This window comes from Lynx rufus, unplaced genomic scaffold, assembly GCF_022079265.1.
Source record: "Lynx rufus isolate CCGP_SWC_20201006 ecotype Redwood Valley unplaced genomic scaffold, mLynRuf1.p SCAF_5, whole genome shotgun sequence".
Lineage (NCBI taxonomy): Eukaryota > Metazoa > Chordata > Mammalia > Carnivora > Felidae > Lynx > Lynx rufus.
In genome coordinates this window covers 126648174-126671615 of record NW_025814867.1, presented here as the reverse complement: position 1 = coordinate 126671615, position 23442 = coordinate 126648174, and the positions used below count along the sequence as shown (strand labels likewise).

The 23442-nt window shown below is 36.3% G+C and overlaps 1 protein-coding gene across 1 annotated transcript in view; it reads right to left on the bottom strand.

The window, feature by feature from the left end:
• The window catches only part of ROBO1 (roundabout guidance receptor 1), a 507959-nt gene extending 489935 nt beyond the window's left edge, over positions 1 to 18024 (bottom strand). Inside the window, exon 1 of the mRNA XM_047100460.1 lies at positions 17883 to 18024. Coding sequence (XP_046956416.1) covers positions 17883 to 18024 — 142 coding nt within the window. The remainder of the gene's footprint in view (positions 1 to 17882) is intronic.
• Between the last annotated feature and the right edge of the window lie 5418 nt (positions 18025 to 23442).

The following is a 23442-nucleotide window of genomic DNA, read 5'->3' as shown; positions in this document are numbered from 1 at the left end:
TATTTATTCAAATAATACAAAAAACACTAATTCAAGAGGGTGCAAGCATCCCTATATTTATTGTAGCATTAGTTACAATAGCTAAATTATGGAAACAGCCTGAGTATCCATCAACCGAAGGATGGATAAAGAATATGGACAATGGAATATTATTCAGCCACAAAAAGGAATAAAATCTTGCCATTTGCAATGACATAGATGGAGGTGGAGGGTATAGTGCTAAGCAAAATAAGTCAGAGAAAGACAAATACCATATGATTTCACACATATGTGGAATTTAAGAAACAAAACAAATGAGTAAAGGGGAAAAAGAGAGAGAGAGAGAGAGAGAGAGATCAAGAAACAGACTCTTAACTATAGAGAACAAATTGATTGTTACCAGAGGGAAGTTGGGTGGAGGGACGGGTAAAATAGGTTATGGGAGAAGTAAGGACTGCACTTGTGATAAACACTGGGCATTGTATGCAAATGTTGAATCACTCTATTGTACAACTGAAAGTAATATAACACTGTATGTTAACTAACTGGAATCAAAATAAAAATTAAAAAAAAATTAAATTTTCCCTGAACTTATCCCTCCCCCCAAAATGGTTTTAGCTATAGAATACAGGCATCTATTGAAAGGCATTGTAAACTATTCCTGAAAAACAAGCAAATAATTCCTTACTATATGTGAGAATTCTAGCTCAATTTCAAAAATATACCATAGACCTTTTATTTCATGTTCTGTTTTAGCGACCCCTAAAACTTTGGTTTTAGTTGCATTGGTTGATCCTGACAGTTGCTTGAAAAGCAAATTTAAATGAATATAGTATAAATGATAAAACAATGATTAATTTTTATCAACTATATTTTTTCTCTGATGCATTAAAAATGCTCCAAGTTGGGGCGCCTGGGTGGCGCAGTCGGTTAAGCGTCCGACTTCAGCCAGGTCACGATCTCACGGTCTGTGAGTTTGAGCCCCGCGTCAGGCTCTGGGCTGATGGCTCGGAGCCTGGAGCCTGTTTCCGATTCTGTGTCTCCCTCTCTCTTTCCCCCTCCCCCGTTCATGCTCTGTCTCTCTCTGTCCCAAAAATAAATAAAAAACTTTGAAAAAAAATTAAAAAAAAATGCTCCAAGATACATCTATATAAATGTCAAATTCTTGAAAGGCAGCAAAAGTGTGGCAAAGTTACAGCTACTTGTGTAAAACAATGCACTTTCGTAATTGAAAGGTGGCCTTATTTTTAACTTTTCCCAGCATTTCACTTGGTCATCTAGATAGCCACTTTTAAGCATTGACAACAAAATCCTAATGCCCATTCAACTTTTATAAAATTAATATGGTCATTCTAATACTTCCATCTGAATTAAGTACCAGAGAAATGTATTAAATTACAATAAAAGGATAATAACAGAATTTGTTTCTAGAAGCTTCTCTTTTTCTCATTTTTAAAAATGTAATCATAATTATTGAATTCAATTCGGAATTTCTCCTTATACAACTTTTTCTCCTTGTACAACTATTGTTGTAAACAGACACTTAAGATAGAAATACGTAAGAAAGAAATAGATTAAAACTAAAAGGAACTACAAGTATACTAAAAGATGTGGGTGTCTCACCTCTGGTTAGTTCAGAAATGTGTCTTCGTTACATTATAGAGTGAATGGTCTGAAGGATTCTCTTCAGAACATTGTCACTAATGAGGCTTCTGTGGTAAATCCCTATTCTAGAAATGGTAATTTTGTTCCATACAGTCTTTGTGAAAGGACTTTGTCTGTTTCCACTGGTTCTTTTTAAGTTGGAAACATCTAAATTGCATTTGAAAAAAGATAATGAATGAACATGTGCTCATAATAATCACACACTGTATACATTTTAAATCATAAACTGAATGACATAGTGTTTTATGTACTCTTCATATTCTTGATCTTAAGGTATATCACACTGTCTCAATTTTTTTTTAATAGAAAAATCAGTTTCAGGCATTTGTTTCTGGATTAAGTCTTTAAAAACTGAGGTCATGTCTGACCTGAATGGACATTAAAATCCCAGCACATCAAAAAGATATTTTATAAGATTTAAATCGTAGACAAAAGATCTTTTCTCCTTTCTTCTGCTTTTATTTTAACATAGCTGTGTCAATTTAGAGGGCTTTCTCAAAGTTCTATTACATATCGCTTTTAAAATGCAGATGCTAGCATAAAACATAGAACAAAGTATCCCACATTACATAATGGAATCTGATAGAACTGTCATAATTCTTCAAAAGTAATGTTAATACTTTTTTAAGACTCTAACCTCAAATTATGAAATATTTCATATGTGCAGAAAAGTACACAAATTATAATAGACATTCATTTACATATCACATAAACAATTGTTAAATTTTTCCACCTTTGTTCTATGTCCTTTTTTAAAGTCAAAACAAAAATTTACAGATACTGCTTTAGCTGTAGCCCTGTCCCTTTACATTCATCAATTTCCCAGAGATGACCAGCATCTTAAAGTTGATGTAAATCATTCCCAGACATGTTTTTATATTTTTACTATATAGGTTTGGTCCTCTTTCTTTGTCTGTAAAATTAAAGCATTATACTTAAGAAGCTGATGTATCTTTATTACTAGTTTTTAAAATTTTTTATTAGAACTAACTGAATAGCATTAGAATAAAACTTGCCTAGTCTGCTGCCTAGACTTCACATCTTTAAAATTGATTTGGGGGGGGGGATAAAAAGCCCTTTATGTAACAGTTATTATGAAGTGTTCCATTTTTTCAAGACCTTTGTTTCCCACTTGTATAATCATTTATACCGAAATTCATTAGCTTGCTCCTGAAGAGAAGCACTAAAGGCTATATAAGTAACCATGGGTTAATTGGATAACTGTGGTAATTTGAAAGCCTATACATGCTGACTTTGCAATTATTAATAATACATGAAGCTTACTACAGATAACCCCTACTTTGGTATGGGAAGCTACCGAGAGACTAGATCCACTGGATTTGATCATTGTGGCACATCAGGAAAATTGCCTTAATCTGTCTCTGTCTCAGTTTCCTCACCTACAAAATAGAGACCATAAAAGCCACTCTGTCAAGCTTTCTTGAGGATTCTATGTGAGGATGCCAAATTCACAGCACTAAGCCTCCACTGGATGTAAGTTATCAAGTGAATGTGAATTGGCTACACTTCATACTTTAAAAAATAATAAGTAAGTTACTGACTCATTAACAGATTTAGACGCATTAAATGTAAAGAGTTTTCACTTTCAGGTTTCCTCTTGATATCCCATTTCTTGACTAAGTGAGACATTAATAGCCTTATTGATGGACTTCCTGAGCTGACCTCTCCTGTGGGTTATTTTAAAGGCCCAGCATCTCTTCTCCTTCTAGTGATTTTGTAAGCACCTAATCACTTGTATTAAATTCTTTCTTATTAAAATATCTAGAATAATTTTTTATCTCTTTCCCTTCAACTCACCATACAGTGGAAACTAATGTCAGCCACAGGACCTTCAGGATGACAATCTGGGATTTGTTAACTGTGTGATTTGAAGGGACTGAAATCTGAATGCAATTAGAAAATAAGACCTTACAGTAAATCTTAAAAGTTTTCATCACAGGGGTGCCTGGGTGGCTCAGTCGGTTAAGCATCAGACACTTGGGTTCAGCTTGGGTCATGATCTCACAGTTCGTGAGTTGAAGCCCCATGTAGGGCTCTGCGCTGACAGTGCAGAGCCCGCTTGGGATTCTCTCTCACTCTCTCTCTCTGCCCCTACCTGGCTCAGGAGTGCATGTACTTTTTCTCTCTGTCTCTCTCTCAAAATGAACAAACTTAAAAAAAAAAGTTCTCATCACAAGAACCAAAAACTACCTGTGGTAATGGATTTCAAGTAGACCTCTTGTGATCCTTCACAATATATACAAATATTGAATCAAAATATTGAAACTAATGTAATGTTATATGTCAATTACATCTCAATTAATTATATATATATATATATATATATATATATATATAATGCAAATACAAATAATAAAGGGAAATGAGATTCCGGCTTTTTATAATATAAAGTCACATGTAAGTATTGTGATATATCACCTGGGTCATCAGGAATGGAGTGTCAGCTGAAGCAAGGTTTTGGTGACCTGAATGGTTCCTGCAGTAGGCTATTATAACATTAATAAAGAATACAGGGAATTTTTGGGTGGGCTGTCAGCTTCTGACTGCAAGAATCATTTAGAGAAATAATAAGTGCAGCATTTTAAATCCTTGGCTCAAGGCACAATCAGGGACATAGAGAATCTTTGTTGATTTATGGGCTCAGGGCTATGATAGTTAAAATTCTGACTCAGTATTGCTGGATTGGGGTCTCTTGTGTGAAAATTGAGAGCACCATGGGGGGGGGGAACTGCAGGAACCTGAAAATGGAATGGAGTTATATGGACGGGTTCAGACTACGAGAGCACTCCAAACACCTCAAATTCCACTGATCTTCCCTTGCCAGCAGGGAGAGCCCTTTCTGCCCATCAGATAAAGCTGGATCTACCTTGCTAGGAGACCTTGAGGTAGTTATCAGGTTAAAGGAAACCCATTCACCTCATACCCCACTCTACTGCTAATTATCTCTAAAGCAAAGATCTGATTCCCAACCCATCATAGCTACAATTCTTAGCTTAGGAAGAGACAGTTTACTCGATTTTGCTAATTTATACCATCAGACACCTGGGGAATATCTATGGGGTATAATTCTAAATGTGCTAGGCCAGAAAAGAAGAAAAATAATTTTAAAGTGGCTGCATTTATTAATATGGTTGGATTTAACAGAGTTCTAGAATCAAAAGCCTAGTTTGAACAGCTGGAAGTGGTTCTAGCTGCATGCTTGGTATGGACTGAAACTTACACTCAAACGATGTGTTTAGTAAATAAAGTTTAGATGCCAGAAATTCTTTGGCATAATGGAGAGGGAGGAATGCACGTGGTTATCGAGCACTTGACATGTGGCTAATCCAAATCAAGATGTCCTTTAAGTGTAAAATTGTGCAAAAATATGTAAACTATTTCAGTAATAATTTTTGTATGGGTTACATATTGAAATACTATCTTATAACATTAAGTTAAACAAAATAGAATTTTAAAAATGATTTCACTTATTACTTTTTACTGTGTTTTTAAAATATGGCTTCCAGAAAACTTAAAAGTAACATGTGCCTTACATCTGTGGTGTGCATTCTATTTCTATTGGGCAAGCTTCTGTAGAGGGATTCGAATGTTTGAGTGGATTTATCATTTGTGACATACTTACCCATCTTCCTACTCTGTCTTTTAAAAGGGCCCAGAAGACAATCCCTTTAACAAGGCATTTGGTACTTCACTTGAGAGAGGAGCTCCCGTATGCTTGAAAAGCATAGTGATTGTTCTCTGTAGGCTAGTCATGAAGTTAGGAGGCACTGCCATTGTAATTAGCTCTGATCTCAGTGTGGATGGTATGGTTTTGGAGTGGCCAAGGTCAAATGATAGCAGTTAACTACCAAAGAGAAAGTGTGCATGGTATTTACAGTAGTCTACGAACTCCCAATGATATTTTGCTGTGGTTTACAAATCATGACTCCTTAGAATTGAAATAGTTGTCAAGTCACCAAAGTATAATTAAGTTTAAGTTAAAAAAAACATCTAGGTGTGGTGAAAAAGACCTGACTTGAGTCACGTGTTGGATAGTCATGGCCTGTCACCCATCACCAGATCATGAGCCCTTGCCCGTGCACAGGCTGGGAACCCCATAACTATAGGAGAGGCCAGGTAGTTGTGAAAAAGGACCATGTGATACCACAAATTTATGTACTGTAACTTTCTGGACTTCCCTAAAAGAAGCCTATTTATCAAGACACCTAATTTAAAGAAAGGGAAAGGCAGACCATTTGATACTGTTAAGGCCTAGAGATCCAGAACAATATTGTGTTTCATCAGTCAAATGACTAAATTTTATCCTAAGTACATCTGCTGGTGTGCTTGAAAATTCATCTCTGACAATCTTTCCAGTTACTGAATATGTAGCTGAATGAACAATTAGCAGAATAATACATTGTCTCCCTGACCCACTGAATGAGGAATTAAAAAATTTTTTTTTCACATTTATTTATTTTTGAGAGATAGAGAACAAGTGGTGGTGGGCAGAGAAAGGATGAGACACAGAATCTGAAGCAGGCTCTAAGTCCTGAGCTGTCAGCACAGAGCCCGATGCGGGGCTCGGACTCACAAACCGTGAGATCATGACCTGAGCCGAAGTCAGACGCTTAACCGACTGAGACAAACAGGCGCCCCAGGAATTTTTTCTTTTAAATAGTAGGAAGACCTTAGAATTGCTACTCTATACAAAATAAAAAAAATCAAATAAAACACCTTATCTCTATGAAAACATAGGAAAGTAAGTGCCAATATTAAGGACTTGAAATATACATTGGGTGTTTGTACTTATCTTATCCATGTGATTGAATTTCTGATCAAGGCAATCTAATTTCCTCCCCAATTCACTCAACCATCATCAGCTGGGTGATGTTTGATCCTCTACGTCAGAAAGTTGGGCACACACGGCAGCATGCTATCATCAAGGAGAACTGGCACTGACAAAGCAAGATGAGGCTTAATCGGTTACTGAAAGCGCATGATGTTGTATGTACATGTTGCTCCCATTCATGATGCATGTGTTCCTCCTACACTGCCACCTCCTGCTCAGTCCATACACACGGCCACCTGGGGTGTTTCTCATCATCAGCTGATTTAGCTGACTAAGTTTGATACTCATTTAGTTCTGCATGATATGTTGGCATTGGTTGGAACCAATGATATGCTGCATTGTATCCCATAAAGAGTGCCATGAAGGACAACAGGGAAAGTAAATCTCTACTATGGGAAGAACTTCAAGAGATACAACTGGTCAACCACTTTACCTGGAAGGAGAGATGATTAGAGGTATGGACTTAGACTGATTCAGGAATGGTAGCCAAAAGGTTGAATGGATGTTTGGGGTGTTAGAAGGCAAAAGTTTAAAGAATACAAAAGAAGAAAATCTGGGCAAAAGACTATGAGATGGACCCTTTGAAATGAATTCAGAACTGATATTAGCACTCTGGGTGAACACTTACAAGTAAGCACGTGTTGCATAGGAGTCTTTTAATAAATAGACAGCAAAGTTGGCCCAGATGTCATTCAGTGCCTTCCTCTATCATCCCACTGCTTGCACAATTGACAGTGTGTTCGGTAGCATGAAGAGAAGTTTTGTATGGATTTAAAGACATAGTATTACCCTCAACAAAACTGAATGGACACCAATACTGCTGACAGCCCAGTCTCCCCATAGCACAGAGTAATGCTGACCCATCAATGTGATGCAATAGCATATGAAGTCCATCCTGCCAACTTGGTAGTAGGATAAGTATATCGAACTACTTTCTTCATGGGGGAGGGAGAAGTGATATATTTTCACTGAACAGATCTTCTATGAATGAATTTTCTTTCCTCCCCCCATGCTTTTTTCAGACCCACCATCTGTGTAATTGCCGTATGCCTTGTTCTATATCCATTCATCATGCATACAATGGCTTTTGCAGGGGCCTGGGTGGCTCACTCAGTTAAATGTCTAACACTTGACCTCAGCTCAGATAATGATCTCACAGGTCATGAGATGGACACTCTTCACCAGCCTTGGGATTTTCTCTCTCCCTCTCTTTCTGACCTTCCACTGCTCTTGCTCTCTCTCTCTCAAAATAAATAAATACACTTATAAAAGAGATCAAAAAAAATCCCACTGATTTTGAACAAAGGAATTATTTTTTCAGCAATGAATTGAAGGAAAGGACAACTGAATATTCAGTATACTCAGTTATGGAACCACTGGATGCCACATGAAATAAAATTTCTTTCCTCAAGGTAGGGGCAAATGTTCTGAACCAATGACAAACTCCTTTTTTCATTGCCAGGCTAATAGTGATCAGTATTGTTCTCCAAGTATTTCTAGTTCTCCCTCCTCTGAGGCCATGATAGAATTGCACTTCCCTACTCTGTTGATTAGGTGTGTCCATGTGACTTTCTCTGGATCACTAAAAGAGCAGTAGTCACTTCTGTGCAGAAAATTTTTTTTTAATGTTTAATTATTTTGGAGAGAGAGAGATAGACAGAGTGTGAGGAGGGTAGAGGCAGAGAGAGATGGAGACACAGAATCTGATGCAGGCCCCAGGCTCCAAACTGTGAGCACAAGGCCCGATGCAGGACTCGAACTCATGAACCTCAAGATCGTGACCTGAGCCAAAGTCAGATGCTTAAACAACTGAGCCATCAAGGCACCCCTGTACAGAAGCTTTTGAAGCCAGTTCATGATCTTACTGCTATTGTAATCATGGAAGCCTGTGTCATGGTAGCATATCTGTTAGCCTTGGAAATCTGAATGACTATGTTAAACAGAATCGCTCTCCACCCATGTTATGCCTTAGGGAGACATACATTTTCATTACATTGCCTTGGAACACTTATCTTGAGTTGCCCTGGACATTTGATTTTTGCTTGTTACTACAGTATTACTTACTGTAGTACTCACCTATCACTGTGATACTAACATGTAGCTGATTCAAAAGTTTTTTGGCAGCAATGTAAAATAATAGTAAACTGGTTTATGTTTGTGTCAAATGCTTATGTACTGATTGCATAGCCCTCTATGTATTAACTTTTTGCAACGAGCCGAAGTTAGACTCACATCCATGAATTATGAAAAAAAGTTCTATAGGAATAAACGTAATGACCATTAAAAGTGGTCATTGCCTAAGATTATCTCTAAAAATTAGACATTAGAAAAAGCCAGTTATCTGGGTGGCTCAGTCAGTTAAGTGTCTGACTTTGGCTCAGGTCATGATCTTGCGCTTTGTGAGTTCGAGCCCCACGACGGGCTCTGTGCTGATAGCTCAGAGCCTGGAGCCTCTTCAGATTCTGTGTCTTTCTCTCTCTCTGCCCCTCCTCCACTCACACTCTGTTTCTGTCTCTCAAAAATAAGTAAACATTAAAAAAAATTAAAAAAAAAGAAAGAGCCAATTATCTTTTCATTTCCAAAAAAATTAGTCATTTGCCAAGTATCATTTCCTTTTTATGCATTGGAAAAATCCAAAACAAAAGCGGCGGGGTGGGGGGATGAGTTGCATGAGACCATAGCAGGGATCGGAAGTAGTGCAGGGATGAGACTTTACCCTTGACTGTGTCCTGATAGCTCCTGACTGGAAGTTGAGCGTCATGCTGTTTACATGCACTGGTGAGAAGGCTTTGGGCCTGGGACATGTCTTTCTGGGTTAGTAGGGAGTCATTTCCAAAGCCAGGCCTCTATAAGCAATGTGGACAATAGTTAAGCTCAAATATCAGTCGTCTTGCAAAAATTACTGGTTAAATACAGATTCTTATTGACTTATCCAGATAAAAAGGGAGTGACTTTGTTACAGATGCTATGACACGAGGAGTACATATTTTTAAAAATTTTCTTAAAATTTTTAAAATAATTTGTTGATCTGAATTCCTTATATGTACAGGTGCTCTGTCTTCAGGACATCAGCATACCTAAACAATGCCTGCCTACTTTATGTTCCCAAGTTTGTGTAATTCCCAACATATGTCTAAAATTTTTCACTGTGGAAATATTTTAAAAATCAAAGCATTCTTTCAAAATTTCAAATCAAAAATATCCATAAAAAGTATTTTTTCCACTTGAATTTCTAGTTGAAGAAAGTAAAATTAAACGAAATTTTCCTATAAAAATTAAGGCTTTTCCATTTTATAATAAGCTAAGACACTGTACTCTTTCTTCCCACAGCATAGAAAAATCAAAATATTTAACTGAAAGTTTTCTTACCTGAAAATATTATCAAATACTAAGTATAATCGTTCATGCCTTAGTTAACATCTTTTTGGAATGATTTAAATTTCCAAGATGTTCATGAAAAATTCTAGAACTAGAGTAGTGTTATTAATATGAGGACAACGTAAAATTTACTTACTTACGAAAAATAGGGGCGCCTGGGTGGCTCAGTCAAACGTCCGACTGTTGGTTTCAGTTCAGGTCATGATCTCACGGTTCCTAGGTTGGAGCCCCACATTGGGGTCTGCACTGACAGTGTGGAACCTGCTTAGGATTCTCTCTCTCAACTCTCTCTGCCCTCGCCCTCCCAAAATAAATACACTTAAAATAATAATTGAGATAAACTGCTTTAAACTGTTCTTTTATAGAACCTATTGTCATCAGAGTTCAGCTTACTTTTTGACACTCAAATCAACCTGAAGCTTCCATGTCTGCTCCCTTAAGTTTCAGGAAGACAGATGTAGGCATATCTGCTCCCTATTGTCAATAATAATGAAAATAAAACTACTTTTTTCCTCTTTCTCTCAATTTTGGAATATTATACATAAATTCAATCCATGATCCCAATCTTCTGTCTCATTTGCTCCCTTTCCCATTTTTGAGAACTGGCAAAAATTTTCTAGTAATTGAGGTCACTCAAAACAAATCACAAATTTGACAGTTTTATAATTCTGGGGAAAAAAGAAACATGTACCTCTTTTCCTTAATTGCTTAAGACTAGCTCAATAAGTTAAGTTGATGTGGCATATATTATTCCCAATATGTGTCTATAACAAGTAGAAATGGCTTAATTTATTGTTTTAAGAAATGTTTATTAATTTATTATACAAAAATTAATGCACAACCAGGGCACAAGCTGGCAAACTGCATGTCAATGAGCGGACCATCAGATATAATGATCCAGAGAGGAATCATGCATGATGTTGACTTTAACATTTTAGATCTTATATACCGCCATATTCCTAATACAAGGCTCTCCCCAGAGCAGGTACTCAATATATGAATTTGTTCAAGTAAATGAATAAGTGATTATCCAGATATTTCATAGAGAGTAAGCTACTTGACATGAACTTGTAAATTAGTGTTATTTTTCTAGAGCCAAATATAAGGTACTTTAAAAAGTCTATGTAACCACTAAAGTATAGTGTTAGTGTTATTCTGCAGTTTATTTTCCTACACGTTCTCATCTCCTATCAATTCCGTGAAGTTTTATTTATTTATTTATTTATTTATTTATTTATTTATTTATTTATATTTCAAGTGCACCAGCTAGAGAGAGGGGCAGAGGGAGGGAGGGAGGGAGGGAGGGAGGGGGAGAGAGAGAAAGAGAGAGAGAGAGAGAGAGAGAGAGAGAGAGAGAATCTTAACAGGTTCCATGCTCAGTTTGGAGCTTGACATGGGGCTCGATCCCACAACCCTGGGATAATGACCTGAGTCAAAATCAAGAATCTGTCACTCAACCCACTAAGCTACCCAGGTGTCCCTCTGTGAAGTATTTTAAGTTAGAAAAAACACTAAAAATTTAATTTGGAGGATGTTAAATCTTTATTGCTAAATATCTATACTATCTTTGTAAAATCATGATAGCTTTAAGGGTCCTAGTTTCCTCACCTGTAAATTCATGGCTTTTAGGTGGATTTCTAATACTTTATCTATATTTTGGGAACTGCAGACATGTAGTAGAAAAAGCAGTTGACTAGAATCAGAGAAATTACTTTAAATATCAACGAGCTTATGGAAACTCTTTATAAATATCAGTAAATAAGAAAGAGCTTTCAGAAATGTACATATAATAAACAAACACAAAATAATTCTAAAAGCATTGGTAGGCAATAAACATCAAGAATGTTTCCCAGAAAAAAGAAGAGAAAGGCAAACCAAGAAACAGACTCAACTATAGAGAACAAACTGATAGTTACCAGAGGGCAGGTGGACAGGTGGGGCACGTAAAATAGGGGATGGGGATTAAGGAGTGAACTTGTGATGAGCACCAAGCATTGTATGGAAGTGTTGGATCCCTATATTGTACACCTGAAACTAATATTACACTGCATGTTAACTAACTGGAATTTAAACAAAAACTTTTTTTTTTTAATTTTTTTTTTCAACGTTTATTTATTTTTGGGACAGAGAGAGACAGAGCATGAACGGGGGAGGGGCAGAGAGAGAGGGAGACACAGAATCGGAAACAGGCTCCAGGCTCTGAGCCATCAGCCCACAGCCTGACGCGGGGCTCGAACTCCCGGACCGCGAGATCGTGACCTGGTTGAAGTCGGACGCTTAACCGACTGCGCCACCCAGGCGCCCCAACAAAAACTTTTAAAAAAAGAATGTTTCCAAGAAAGTTGGGAGGAAAATGACAAATAGTTAGAAAATAGGGAAGAAAGGACAAGAGATTCAATGAATCAATCTAAAAGGTCCACTGCCTAAGGGCGATTCCAAACAAAGGGCAGCGGACAATACAGTGACTGGTGTTCTCAAAAAATAATTTAAGAAAATTTCCCATAATGAAGATATATGATTCTCCCATTTGAAAGGCCCCTCAAGTAGCCAGCATAATCAAGAAAAGCAAATAAACAATAAGCAAAAATGGACAAGCCACCACCACAAAGCACATCATAGTAAAACTTCCTTATTTTTGACATTTTAAAAGTTCTATTGTGAGGTGCTTTCTGAGACAAGGCTTCTGTTAACAAGGAGATAAACCCAAAAAAGAGGAAGAAATGAGATCTAGAAATAAGAGATCCAACAAAAACAAGTGAAGGAAAAAAAATCCCAGGGCTAGAGAGAAACCGGTCATTTTGAGACGAAAACGTGGAGTATTTTATGAGGCAGATGCCTGGAAAAACCTCAGATTAGTGGAGTATTAGATAGGATTAAGCCTATAGGAAGTTTAAAAATGCAATTATTAACTGCAGAAAATAAACAATCTCATATAAAGAAAGAAATGCAATTATAGTATTTTACTTGGCTCTGCAGTAGATTCATCTGGGGAAAATTTGCTTCATAATACCAATGTGAACTGTTAATTTGACAAAGAATGCGATGGCAAAAGAATGAGTAAAAGAAAATACCCATTATTGACAAATCAAGAATCATTTGTGGATACATATTATTTAAAAATAGAAAGGAAACTATCAGAAGATACATCCAAAAGAGTAAAAGAGGTTAAGAGTAAGCGGGTTCAAGGATAGGAAGGTAAAATTGGACTCTCTTGGTTTTGTTTAAAGCTTCTGTCCTATTTGATTTTTTAAAAATGATGTGCACCGTCAGTGTGATGATAAAGAACCTATGATAAAAATTGGCAGGGCCCTAAAATGTTGGTGACCAGAACTGTGCTGTTGCAAAGGAGCATGGTTAAGCTATTTAATTTCTAACCACACGCTCAAATGAAGCTTGTAGCCACCACCTCAACGGCCTCTGCAATGTTGGAAAAAAGTATGGTTAATGAGGGACTATTTCTATTCTAGAATGCTGAGGCAGACAGTAGGCACTGTTGCTTTTAACAATAGCGCCTTCCTGAGAAAGTGGCAATGAGCATCAGTATTGAGAAAATTGCACTGCATACATGAAATGATAATAAATGCTGTTTATTAGCATCAATGCATACATTTTTAAAAATGCACATACCAAAATGGAATTTTTGTTGGATCATAATTGTGAAACTCTATAATTAAGAATGCAGAGGGACACAAGAATCAATGTCCCCTAGCAATGAACAGTTATTTGTCCAAATTCTAAAACATGAGGCAAAATATGTCTTGGGGTTGCTATTTGAGTGCATGTGGGCAAACACGCCAATTCGTCCAAGATATATTTTTTTCAATAAGACAGAATATATCTTGTTTCCTTTTAAACAGAATTATAACCAAACTTTACTCGGAATGGGTAGAAGTGGGTAGAAGGGTAGAAGATTCTACTATGCCCATTTGAAATGACTCTGGAGTTTCTAACTTTCCAAGGCTAGATTTTTTACTTAAATTGGTACCGACATAACGCTGATAATTGTTCAGTTTTAGGATTTTAGATGTGTGGTAAGGTTTTCTTCCATTATACTACTATAAACATAGGAGTCTAATCCTTAAAACACCTATAGAGATGGGGGAGATTGTTTTATTTTTAAAATAAAATGTGAAAATGGGGACAAACAATATATTTTAGACACTACAAATAAAATTTATAGACTTTTTTGGTTCTCAGGAAAACAAATAAAATTCATACATTTTCTAACAAATAATTAGCACTGTCTAAAAAGGTTATGGATGCTGGTAGGAAGTCAGTAGCTCCCGCTTTATTCCCTAACTTGTTATGTATCAGTAGACTGCTCTTCAAATTTTTTGTCACTAAGTAAAACTCTACATGGACTATATGTATACTTTGGACATTTAAATATTCCTAAACATATTATTTTTTTGTGATTCACAACATATTTGTGAAACACCATATGCACTTCCAGAAGTCAAAAACAATGTACTGTTTTCAGGCATTCCTTTTAAAAAGAATCATTGATTATTTTATATTCAACCTCTTTGGAATGATGTGCGTCTGACCCCACAAAGTGCTGATTTGAAACCCCATATTACTTGTTCCTGCAACAAAGGCTATACACTGTGAACTGTTAAATGATCCCCAATATTTATGACATTCTTGGTTAAACGGGAAATGGGCTACTTGTCTAAATAATGCACAAGTCCACTTTAATAACACCTCACTGTGCCACCTTAGAAATTGCTCTGCGTTCATTGATCAGTAAAAGAGAGACTAAAATGTTTTGAAATCTTAACACGGCTTTGTAATATTGTGTCTGAAAGTGGTCAGGAGAACAGGAATCGGTACGTGTTTCTCTCCTGAACTCCATATTACCATTTTTTTTTCCTGAACCTTTCAATTAAATCACTTACACCATTTAGGTAAGTATGGTATATGGTTTAAGTAGCAAGTACTATTAATAAGAGATTATCACTCACTGATTAGATCATTAATAAAAATATTCATTTATGTGTATGATCTGAGATCCATGGATTTTAGTTTGATGGGTCAATTTGATAGTGATGGTCTCAAATGGTTTGAGCAGTAGAGCAGATGCAGTGACAAATTAGCTCACAGTGGAAATTATTCTCTTTATAGTGGTCAAAAAAGAGAATTGAGGGGAATGTGAGTATGAATTTTAGGGAACTGGTGATTTCCTTTTGGGACTGTTTCATGCTCCCCCAAAAATGTTTTCCACAAGTGTACAGATTCCTCTGGGAAGCTTTTCTTCTTTATACCCATGAGTGTTAGGGGAAGAGAGAGAAGTCTCACTTGTCAGCTCAACAAAGTGAAACAACATGTACTTAAAAGTAAACATCTGGCATATACAATTTTCACAGTCATTTTGTGATGCTGTGCAAAGTGTATAGACCCCTCAAATAATACCTGATGTATTTACTTGTTAACTCTCATAAAAATTTATCCTGCAGCTAAGTTATATCAATGACTTATTTGACAACTGCATGGTATATTCTCTAAATTGCTTAATATTTATATTTTATTTCTGACAATGTTTTTGCTGCTATATTCAGAGTTACTAAACTCCAGGTATACTAAAGGTAAGTTACATTAAGTATGTAAAAATGTTCCTGAGCAGATAGACCTTCTCACTTCCTTCTGAACTGAGTTTCCCCTAATATAAAGATTCTATCAACTCAATTTTATGTGATTAGAGTAAAGGGAGTCACACACACAAACACACTCACACATACCCACATACACCCCCACACACCCACACAAATGCACATAAAATAAATCTCTTGGTAGTTTCCGGTAACACTCTGCACAATTGTTTCAGTCTCAGAGCTAAACTGAGATCTTTATAATTGTTATCAAGCAGACAAAAAGCATTATTTTCTATTTAATTTTTCTTATCACTTCCAATAGAGGTTTTAATGAGCAAAGAAATGGTCAATACGCAAGTGAAAGAGACAAACAGCATGTTTAATTCATATAGTAGAAAGAAAGGTTCCTGAATAATCAAGAATTTAGTGAGACAAAATATACAGAATGAACTTCCTTTGATACTAGAGTTCATAAAGAGTTAGAGTCTCAGGAACAAAATTATTCCGAAGATTGTTTTGCAGTCACATCACATTAAATGTGCTGCTTTAATGAGTTCCCTTGTAGAATACAAAGATAATTTTATGAGTTTATTATCTCATCTTAATTCATCTGATATGTTTAATAGCAGAAATCTGGTTACTGATTAACGTAAGGAGGAAAAATAAATAGATATAACAAAAATTTAAACGTTATAATTTATTCTTAAATGCATTGTTATTCAAGTTCTCTTAATTCAACACTGCAACGTGATTTATGCATTGGAGATATATAATTTTCAGGAAATCCATAAAAGACAAAGAGCAAACCCTATTAGTGTATCTAAACAATGCAGTTGTTTAGACTGGGTGAGCACCAGGGAATAGAACTACGATGCACTGGCAAATGAGAATACCCACGAGAAAGAACACTATCTCTGATTCCTCATTTCACACGTATGAACTTCCTTTTATGGTATTAAGAAGTGACATTTACAACCCTTGTTCTAGCTAAGTTTCTGAGAAAGTATCATACCAGCTTCTTCACCATCTTACCACCAATGGGCTTTGATTTGTTTGTCCTTTCATCTCAGTTCTTCGGTGAAAGATAAGAGAAAATCAGAATGAGTTATCTATAAGGCTAAAATAAATATAATAAATATTAAATTGTTTATAAAGATTTTATTAATTTTAGTACTTATTCCAAATGTTTAAATCCTACAATTGTGTAAATGAGAGATTACTGGAGAAAATTATTTCTATGAAAATAGGGAGGCTGCTTCTCAAGGAAAGTACCAGTTTATTATTTTATACGATGTGAAAATGCCTATTGGATTAGTCTATTATTTTATACAATGTGAAAAATGTCTCTTGGATTGGTCTCTAACACAATCATCTGTAAGACTGTAATGATAAGAAGAGTTCTTCATTATCTTTAACTCCAAATACGTCAACATGCGTGTGTGCGTGTGCATGTGCGCGCGCGCGCGCGCGCGCGCGCACACACACACACACACACACACACACACACACACACATCTATCCATAGCCCACAACCTAGCAGTCTATGGAGAACTGTGCTAATAAGAACTAATGAAAAGACCATAATAAATAGCTGCTAGTACAACGAGACCACTATTACATCATTATCTGATTTAATGGGCTATAAGTGATGTATTTTATTCTTTGCCTTTATCTAAAGTTTTAGTCAAATTGTCTCAGATGTGTAACTTACATGATTATATTTAGAGCTATACTTACAAATTCTTCAAGAAACGTTTATGTATTTCCAAGGCGGTCTCTCTTAGCCATTCATAATATGAATTATTTCCAACGTATTCGATTAGTTAATTTTTACTTTAATGCCGGTGTGCACATGCATCTACTTAAGAAGTGGCTCATAGATAAGGTAACAATGAGTCCATGCAAAGACAATCCTGAGTATAAGTTGGTATTTATGACTACATTACACTTGTTAGGAGTTTGCTTTCTGTTATTTATAAGACTACAAAACAAACAAACAACAATTACAGACAATTTTGAAGTGCAATTACTTGCAGAGAGTCTTATTTCTTTGATAGCAATGTAGTCAAATATTACATCTCTAAGATAATATTATATTATCTGCCTAAACAAATTAGCAATATCAAAGTTTCCGGCTGCTAAGTATTCTCTCTCTCTCTCTTTTTTTTTAATTAAAAATCGACAACACAAATGCATGCAGTTTTGAAGTTAAATTGCTTTTCCCCAAAGTATTTACTTTAGCATTATGACCTCCCAGCTGAAGAATGAAGTCTGGAAAACGAGGACAAGAAGTTGTAGCAGTTGTTAGCAGGAAGCAGGGATGGGTAGATAATTTTACACAGGTGGTTGATGATTGATGGAGGTGGAGGCATTTTTAGGAGGCATGGACGGTGAGGATTTGGGAAGAAACACTCTACCTGTGTAGCCCAGCGAATTGTCATCATTATCAGAGGTGGGGATGGGCGTCCCGTTGTCGTTCCCCCTCTCTAGGTCTTCAGGGTCTGTCGGAAACAACACCAGAGCTGCTGATGGGGTCACAGTAGTAACAGTAGTTGCCATTTCGATCACAGCATGTCCAGACACAAGTAAATCCACATGTGACAGAAAAACACACAGGGACAACACACAGCACACTTCCTCCCTGCCCTTCCTGCAGCACACTGAGCCGCACGGAGGTCTCAGCATCATGGCTTACGGTTTCTACTGCTTCTCCTTAATTTCCCTAATTCTCTTCTCTGCCTGCACCTTTGCTGCACTTCAAAGCTGGCGGAGGGCTCTGACTGCCCTCTGTGAGGCCGCCAGCACGGACTGAGGGAGCATATGGAGGAGGGAGAGGGCAGGGTGGCTGAATGCTAGCATTGCTAATTTTCCACCTTATTGTTAATCAAAGCTATTGACTGTGATCACTCCCCATCATCGCTTCATCTCCTGCCAATTACAGACTCAAGGGACTGTACCTCATATGGGTGGGGGGGGGGCAGGGTGTGGGGAAAAATAGGGTCTTGTCAAATAAGAGGGTGGATTATAAAAATGTCATACTTTTCTTAAGCAACAGCAAAGAAAGCAGTGCAACATCACATCCTTCGGAAGGCAACACTTTATCATCTTAAAGGACAGAGATGAATTTACTGAAACAAATGCATAAGTAAAACAACACTTAACTTTGGACATTTGGGGCTGGCTATTTTAAAACATTCCAAATTGCTCGAGATTCTGTATTACAGTCATCCAGATAAGTATTTTCATTCATCTATTCTGATTTTTCTTGAATGAAAGAAACGCTTTTTATGCTTTTCACACCGCACGTTCATTTTCCAATGTAGAATTTTAGAAACGAGGCCAAGCAAAATGACACTAAAGTTCTAATATCCAGAAGCTGAGTTGCATTATAAATACACACGGAAGCCCAACGACACCACTACTAATTTCACTTGTGCTCAGTCACTGTACATATCATATCTATGTGTGTTAGATAAATATGAGCAGAATATCTAGCTTCATTGCTGATAAGCGGACACAGACACAATAAAAGCTAAGTGTGTACCTCCTAAGTGGAATACCGTCGCGTCATAGGTCATTCATGTTGAGGTGTTCTGCAGGCTTTTCATCACCTTAAATAGCGTCTACACAGAATTCCTTGGTCTGAGCAGTGAAGGAGCACAGCTGTTTACTTGAGGAAGAAAGTATGTCACTTATGAACGAGGCAGCGAGTAGGTGCAGGTAATGCCTCTCCAGAAACATCACAGGGGTTATTAATTCTGTGCCCCTGCTAGTTTTTTCAGTGAGGTTGATCCATTTTGTCCTACACACAATTCTTCAGGGAGGATTTAGAATTTTTTAAAAGAGGATATAAAGTCTAACGTGGGTCACTTTGTGACTTTTTGCATGTAGTATATCTATCCACTCTGTCTCCCCGTCTCCCTTCCTCTCCAGCTCATGGGTCATATAATTAACCTGATATGGCTAACACGAAGGAAAAAAAAAGGTGTGGATATCTGCAGACTAAAGAAAAAAATGCTGGTTATTGCTCTATTTATCCTTGCCTTTCCAGCAATAGCTGTTGTCCTATTTATCCTTAAAGTCAACTCAGGAAGTGGTATAGCAGGAAAAGGGTCTCCTTTCCACGCCTCCAGCCTGTAACCTATTTGTATGCATTAGTTGTTTAGGGCAGAGATTTAAGTCACATCAATAAAAGAGAATGGGAAACAGGTTTTGTGTGTGTGTGTGTGTGTGTGTGTGTGTGTGTGTGTGTGTATTTTGTGTCAGTGTTAGCACAATGTTCTGCCATAAACGAAGTAACCTTACTCAAGCAAACTAACCAAATAAAAGAGGTTGATACAGGAAGATAGATAGAAGGTTCTGGTTCAAATGTATTAAAAGACTTTTAAGGACACCTTCCCTGCTTACCCACAATATTGTTTTAAAAGATATGAAGTGTTTAGGGTCACCTTAATTTTACAGACTGATTATTTTTAGTTGCAAACACAGTTTTTCAAAGAAAGAGCTACTTTTAATTTATGATGGAATAGTTTATTGAATGTAGATACACACATTTGTAATCACTCTGTTAAAAATAAGATAAAAATCTATCCAAATCCACAGCATGAGCTCAGTTTGAATATACAATATCATAAGACTTTTGCACCTTTGTTACTGAATGTTCCCTGAAACTGAGGACATTTGTTCAAAAGCAGTAGGGTAGGGATGAGGAAAGGAAGTTCACTGTCATTTGAAACGAGATACATAGATCTGTTAAAAGTAGGATTTTTCACCAATGTCTAATTTATCCTGAGTGTTTTTAAAATTTGCTTTCCTGTCCCCACCCATCACCCTTCTGACCCCTGCTTAGGCTCAGGAAAGAATAGACTTCGCATTAATCAATGAATCTAACCATATCTATAAAACACATTCTATCTAACCAGTACTGCCTTTAATTAACAATATGCTACACCTATAGAACAAAAGATGCCATTTTTACTAACTGCTCTCAATTTTTCTTCCTACTCCTTCCTGTCAAAAGATAATTGTAACAGGAAATAGTCACTTGACTCACTGCACATGAGCTTTAGGACTAATTTAAAGAGAGCCCAAAAAGTATTCATTTAAATGTTTTGTTGAATAGTATTGATTATGTGAGCCACGGTAAAGAATACAAGGAGGCAATAGATTATTTAGTGCTTACAATGTCTGAAGAAGTCTTTCTTGTGCCCCAAGTCTGAATTCAGGACCCTCCAGATTTGAATTGATGTAGGCGTGGCTGCAACTGATGAAAGCCACCGTAACATCTAGAAATGCACTGTCACTAAGGGTGCCGGGTTCTATGTGCCTGACACCCCCATTAGACTGAATTCCCCAGGGTCAGGTAATCTGTCTGCGTCACATTGGTACACCCACCACCTTACACTGGGCCTGCAACATTCTATGGGCTTAAACAGTTTTTTTTTTCCTTTAAGATAATAAATGAATTAATGAACAGATGGTAACCAAGAATGCAAATCTCACTTAAGTAATAGACTCTCAATCTGAAACAACTTGAAAATATAAAAGACTTGTTACAAATTAACTCAAATGCTAATGTACTCCCTGTATATCCAGTATCTGTAAAGGCATATAAAACATCTTTGCAATATAAAAGGAAGTCTTAAATCATAAAATCATAGACAGTCATGGTTGGAAGTATGTCAGATGGACCTTTACTAGATGTTCCATCAATATTCAGATTCTTCTGAATTTAGTGGTCATTTGGCCGTTAGTGCTTTTAAGGCAAGCAATTCCAATTTCACAATTAAGTGCTTTCTTTTATGTTCGATTTTTTTTTAAAAATGATGTTTTCTAGATTCTAATTCTAATAGTAACCTGGTGGGCTCAAAAGAACTAATATTTCATCTATGAAAGCCTGTTTCCTTCCCAGCCCTCCTTAAATGTTTGTGTTTCATAGGGCTCCAGATTCACCCTTTTGTTCTTCAACATGCTTCATCGAGGCTTATGACTAAAACTGTTTGTTCTTTCTTTTTTCTTTTTAGTAAGATGATGTAACTTCCACATTTCTTAATCGGATGCCTAAATGACCAAATCCCATGTCTACTGCTTATGTGACTTTATGAGGATTCCAAGAAACCTCACACCTTCTCTCACTAAACCCTGAACGCATCCTCTTTTCCTTCTGCCTACTCCTTTCCTATATTTCCTATCTACGTGAAGGAAGTCATCACTGTATTATATTTTTAATATTTTACAATTCAATGGGATGTTAGTATCTGGGGTTAAAACTGAACTCAGGGGTGCTTGGGTGGCTCAGTCAGTTAAGTGTCCAAATCTTGATTTCGGCTCAGGTCATGGTGTCATGGTCAAGGGATTGTGCCAAAGGTGGAGTGTGGAGCCTGCTTGGGATTCTCTTTCTCGTCCTCTGCCCCTCTGTCTCTTCCCTTCGCCCTCTCAAGTGCTTTCTTGCTTGCTGTCTTTCTCTCTCTCTCAAAATAAATAATAAAAAAAAAACATTTAAAAATAAAAAGCAAAAACACTGAACTCTTAGTCCACAGGCCTATTGTTATGAATTTTTCTACATGATTTATTTTTATTTTTTAAATCCTTTTTGGAGGTACTTGTATGCCAACTTAAACCTATAATATGTAAAATTTTATATAGAATTATGCATAACCATATAATATACATATTATTTATATAGGACATATAATGTATGAGTGGGCCATCTTATAACGGTCTTTTGCAGCTTTAATAAAAGTGACAACAACGACAAAAAGGAATAAGGATATATAACTTCCTTTACGAGGGAAATTATGTCTTTTAGGAAACTTTATCCTTAAATACAATAATTTATTAAAGGTGATACAACTTTATTTAATGGTAAATTACTTGTAAATTTGAAATTTGTTAATCTGTATAATACTGCTTTTATTGAGATTTCCCCAAACCCTATATCAAATTATAATGGAAACTCTGAATTGGAAAAATCATTGTATTGCAACCTCTGATAAAATCATTCATATAATCACCATCAGTAAGCACTAAATCTATCAGGTGAAAAATGGTAGGAGACAGCATATTTCACAGTGTCAAAGTATCACCCCAGAAATTATTTGCTAACTGCAAAGGAGAAAATAAACTTTTATAATGGTTATATCTGGCAGTCACCACTTGAACTCAGTAATCAAAGTTAGCATCACCAATGCTAAGTAAATAAGAAAGGGAAGCTAATTGTGTGATAGAAAATACAGCACCACCTATGAAGCATCCACACTAACAATACTTGCCCTGAACTTAATCGAGACTTAAGACCCAACTTAAATCTACGGAAGAAGAAAATATATGTCCCTTAGCATGCACGTATAGGATAATTGATGGATGAATTATTTTGAACTTACTTTCAAATGGCTCAGAAAACATATATCGAGAGGACTAAAGCAAATATGATATAATATTAACAATTGTTCTTTCTGTTATGAAAAACATTCAAAAAAGTTTGGAGGATGGTAATTGAAGACTGAGTGGTCTAAAGCTTTCTCTACAGTGTGCGGCAGCAGAAATTCATGCAATGATGGTTCACTTTCATTGGCGATATAATTAAAATGGCATCGATACTCATATTTGTACTACCATTCAACCCACATTTCTCTAAATTGTACATCATGCTATGATAGCCAGTATTACATTGTGGAAATGTAGAGGTCTGAGAGAAAACTCTGCTGTTTAAATTCAATTTCATTTATTTATTTTTAATTTTTAAATTGGGTTTGAAATTCACCATTGAAAGAGTAGTTTTAATCTTTATCATTTCTTTCTGTCATATTAAGCTATGTAAAATATTATGTTAAAAATAATAGCTTCTTCCTTCTGCCCTACTGTAAAGTGTCAAGCTGGTTTCTTTATAGATTTGCATTATCACTGTGCAGGGTTTTGGCATTAATTGACATTTTGAAGATGACCATTAATAAAAGATTAGGGAAAAGCAAATGAATA